This window comes from Miscanthus floridulus, chromosome 2, assembly GCF_019320115.1.
Source record: "Miscanthus floridulus cultivar M001 chromosome 2, ASM1932011v1, whole genome shotgun sequence".
NCBI lineage: Eukaryota > Viridiplantae > Streptophyta > Magnoliopsida > Poales > Poaceae > Miscanthus > Miscanthus floridulus.
Window position 1 is genome coordinate 182,474,759 of NC_089581.1, and position 4,192 is coordinate 182,478,950.

Here is a 4,192-nt window from a genome sequence, read left to right on the forward strand (position 1 = left end):
TCGTAACAGCAGCTTCTACATTATTAGTAGTGTTTGACTAATGACCAGCTAATATCAAGAAAGGAACTAAATCTTAGTTATGAAGTCACTCTACTCGTTCAATGTCCTCAGTTATATATAGCGGCCTGCAAGCTTGTGCTCCAAAGGACTGACGATTTGATTTGCTGCTGGTAAGAGGAAGAAGAAAAAACGAATCGTTGTATTTGATTGATGAGGATATCCCATGCATGCATAGACACACTACCGATTTGAGATCAATACACAAGAGAGAAGAAAGGCTATAATGAAAATAAACTAAAAAAATAGTCGTGGCAAACATGCATTATCATCCATAAGTAGCTAGCTAGTTGCATGCGTATTATGATCAACTGTGAGATTGTGGTGTTTGTTTCGTTCTACTGTTGTTTCGTTTTGCACATCTCATCAAGTGATGGTGGATATATGTTAGTAGCTTTTAGATGGACCTGTTCTCTAGGATCGCCGAAAGGCTCGTCGTGCGCTGCCGCTTGAGCCCGGCGGCGCCGCCTGACGATGCCGCCGCTCCCGACTCCTCGGCGGCCGACGCCGCCGCCGCCGTGCGCTCCATGACGGCGCGCAGGGCCTCCTGGATGGACGCGACCGTGTGCTGCGGCGACATGGGCGCTGCCTCCTCCTGCTGCTGCTGGTCGTCATCCGCCGCCGCCCCCTCGCAGCCGCCGGCGCTGTCGTCGGCGGTGATGAGGAGCACGTTCTTGACGCGGCCGCCGAGGGTGGTGATCTCGGCCTTGATCGCGCGCAGGCGGAGCGCCTTGAGCGCGCGGATGAGGTCGGGGAGGAGGTCGGCGCGGTCGTCGCAGCAGAGCGACGCGCGCACGAGGAGGCGGCCGTGCTCGTCGCTGGACGTGTCGACGGTGAGCTCGTCGGACTCGGTGGGCAGCGGGCACGCCTCCTCCGTGATCCCCGACGTCTGCCGCTTCAGCTCCTTGACGTGCTGGATCACCTCCGCCAGCAGCGACGCCTTGTCTGTCTGCAACATGTGACACGGTGCACATGATCGATCCGATCGAAAACCACAAGGAGGAGGAGGAGGAGGAGTAAATCACAAGGAAAACAACGCTAAGCTAGCTAAACAGAAAGACCACACACGGGCCGGCCAGCACTAGCGTCGTAGTTGCCAGAATGATGAGAGGGGGAAGTATGCGGTGTACGCATGCAGGCCAAAAGCAGGCCATGCGTGCCGTGGCCGGGCATGCATGCTTCCGAGCGTGGGACTCACTCACTCACCGGCCCCCTCCTACTTGGAGCACGAAGATGGCTGGTAATCAATACAAAATGTTAGTGCAACGCATAGGTTGGTGTCGTTGTTGCGCTGTTAGTGGTGCTCGCACGCACGCTTCCACAAGCGATCTATGTCGTCGTCGCTCTAGCTTTTCGGTCTCACACAAGTGGGGCATCAGACCATCACCACTCCCGATTCTTTTATACATGTTATGCTATCGCGCCTACCTGGGGTCAAATGCAAGTGCATGCGCCTACTACTGCTAAGCTGCTATAGTACTTTGTGGTGCACTAAGAACTAACAGTGCAGCACGAGGAGTACGTACAGTGTACTCCTAGAGTTTTTGTTAGTGGCGTGGCATACAATGGGATGCAGGTTCTGCAGAGAGGATCAACAGAGGCTCGGATCCTTGGGAGTGTGTGTTGCTTGGGAGCCCGGATGGAGAGGAGGATCTCTCGAGATGGCCAGCCGCTTTTTGTTTCCACTGTTCATGTCCGAGACTGACACGAGCTCGCGTGTTTGTCTCTCCTCGGAGAGGCCGGCAGTAACTCCCGCATCGCGAGCTTTTTGTTCCCTTCCCGGTCTCTCTTTTCCGCGTCAACTAGGCGGCTCCCTCCCTCCCCATGTCTCCTCCTACCTCAGCCCTACACTACACCTGTGCTAGTGCTAGTGCTATCGGATGGAGAGCCAGCATCAGCTAGCCTAGCAATGATGTTCGCGCGCACGCGGATCGGACACATGCATGCGTTGCAAGTTGCTTGCATTCGCAGATCACTCGATCCGGCCGTGTATGTATGTCGTGACGACGGACGGCGATCGAGCTGCATGAGGACGTCGATTATTACCTTGGTTGTGTTGGGCAGGAGGCTGCGGAGGCGCGCGAGGTGCGCGTTGATGCGCTCGCGGCGCCTGCGCTCGGCCTCGCTGTGGCTCTTGGACGCGGCCAGCGCCTTGGCGTCCATGATCTCCTGCATGGTCATCCGCCCGAAGTGATCTCCGAACGGCGACGACGCGAACGGCGGGGGCATCATCATCCCGGACCCGCCGTGGTGGTGCCCCATGTAGAGGCCGAGCGGGTCCGACGACGTGGACGGGCCGCCGCCCGAATGGTGGTGATCGTACGCGAACTGGAGCGCGCGCCGCGCGTAGAAGTCGGAGAAGAAGGGCGGCGGTGGGGGCGGCTGCGGGGGGAGCGGCGGCAGGAGCGGGAAGAACGGGGTCTGATGCTGGCCGCCGCCGCCAGCGCTGTGGTGGTAGTGGTCCTGGTGGAGCTGCTGCTGCTGCTGTGGCGGCGCGGGCGGCGGCGGTGGCCAGCAGAGGATCTGGGGCGGCGCCATGGTTGCCGCACTCACGCTCCCCACGCTACTGCTCGCCTCGAACACCATGCCCGCGGCGTCTTGACCACCGCCATCGCCTACTCCTTGCTCCACCACTCCGCTCGTGGCGCCACCACAGGCCGCCCTCGCGTGGTGCTCGAGCTCCTCCTCCTCCTCGTCGACGAGCACTCCAACTTCCTGGTGGTGGTGGTCGCCATGACCACCCATCGATCGTCGATTCCGATTGGAGGAGGAGCTAGCAGCAGCTGGCTCTCAAATAAGGTTGCGGTGTACTCCTACACCTACTACGTTTAATTGGCGTGGAAGCGAGATGGATGGATGCTTCTCCTGGTGTGTCTAGGGCTAGCTTTTGTATAGGGTGTGTCATGTGGCAGCATTATGCGCCTTTCGGCCTTTTTGTCTTTCGCTTATGATCTCGCCCGGCCTCGCAAGAATCATGGCGACCTCCCCCTGGCCTGCTGATCACACACAGAGACATACAGCAAAAGGCCTCGCCTTTTTTTCTCGCTTGAATTCGCTCGCTCCCGGTGGCCAGGCCGGCCCTCCAGACGACCTGACCTCCAGCTGATAGCATTACTTGGCTGCCACGCCTTTCGATGGCCCTGTGGGGGCAAAGGCTAGTAGGGTAATATAATTACTAGGCTGGAGCAACGGAGACAGGAGGGGGAAAAGGGCGTGTAAATGAAGCTGATCGATCAGGCCTGGAACAGGACCAAAAGGGGGGACGCGCTGTGAGGGAGGCGGAGGGGGCAAAAGATTGCCTGGACTGGAAGGCGAGTGGAGTGGCCAGGACGGGGGAGAAGAAAGCGCTCGTGTCATGCCTCATGGCGTGTGTGTGTGTGTGTCGATGCCTGACTGAACGCCTGCCTCGGTCAAGGCCCATGTTATGCAGCAGCGGCGAGCGAGCGAGCGGGCAAGAGCGAGCAGCCGAGCACCCGTCCACTTTACGAATCCACGCCTCCCCGCGCGACACAATCATTGTGTCTTGGAATACACTCCTCGCCGGCCGGCCTGCGCGCGCGCGGTTTGCAGCTAGCGGCAGAGATAGGCTTGTTACTCTAATCCCGGCCTGCGTGGGCGCAGGATTGAACAAAACAGGATCCGCGCGAAAGGGCAGGCTAATGCCACTAATCATCCGCGTCGCGATTATCAAGTGGCTTCAAATCTTGGCCCATGATTACAACAAGGCCCGCCCGGCGCCCGCGCCCTCTCCGATCCGCGCGCGCGCGCTCTAGGCAGCTAGCTTGCGAGGTCGCGAGGAGCGAATGGGGATGGGGGGGATGAGCATGAGATCCCGCCGCGGGCCGCCGGCTCCTGCATGCATGCCGGCGCCATGATGCGCCCCGCCCTGCCGCGACGCGCGCGTCGTCGACGACACGATCATGCTGCTGTGCCGCTCCGCTCGCGCGGGCCGGCGAACGAGGCGCGCGCGGGGAGCAGCCTCGTTCCGCACCCCAGATATCGCGTCGCGTCCCTCGACCCTCCCCGCGCGCACCTTCGTGATTGCGTTCGTACGCCGGCACAGTGCCCGCGCGCCCTGGCGGATCGGAGGGCCGGGGAGCGGGAGCGGACGGAGGAAGCCACGCACGCATGCATC

At 60.1% G+C, this 4,192-nt stretch overlaps 1 protein-coding gene across 1 annotated transcript; it reads right to left on the minus strand.

Annotated features, from left to right (window-relative positions):
- Window positions 1-217: 217 nt before the first annotated feature.
- LOC136540916 (transcription factor bHLH30-like) lies at window positions 218-2,899 on the minus strand. Its single transcript, XM_066532958.1, has 2 exons — window positions 2,104-2,899; window positions 218-1,006 (listed from the first exon to the last, which is right to left on the minus strand). Exons 1-2 carry the CDS (start codon window positions 2,800-2,802, stop codon window positions 455-457), a joined length of 1,251 nt encoding a protein of 416 aa, XP_066389055.1. The 5' UTR covers window positions 2,803-2,899; the 3' UTR covers window positions 218-454.
- Window positions 2,900-4,192: the final 1,293 nt, after the last annotated feature.

Excerpts from the sequence above, each read along its gene's own strand:
- LOC136540916 (XM_066532958.1), bottom strand. The coding sequence starts at position 2,802 with ATGGGTGGTCATGGCGACCACCACCACCAGGAAGTTGGAGTGCTCGTC. Across the intron at positions 1,007-2,103 it reads TCCTGCCCAACACAACCAAG|ACAGACAAGGCGTCGCTGCT; the intron begins GTAATAATCGAC and ends CACATGTTGCAG.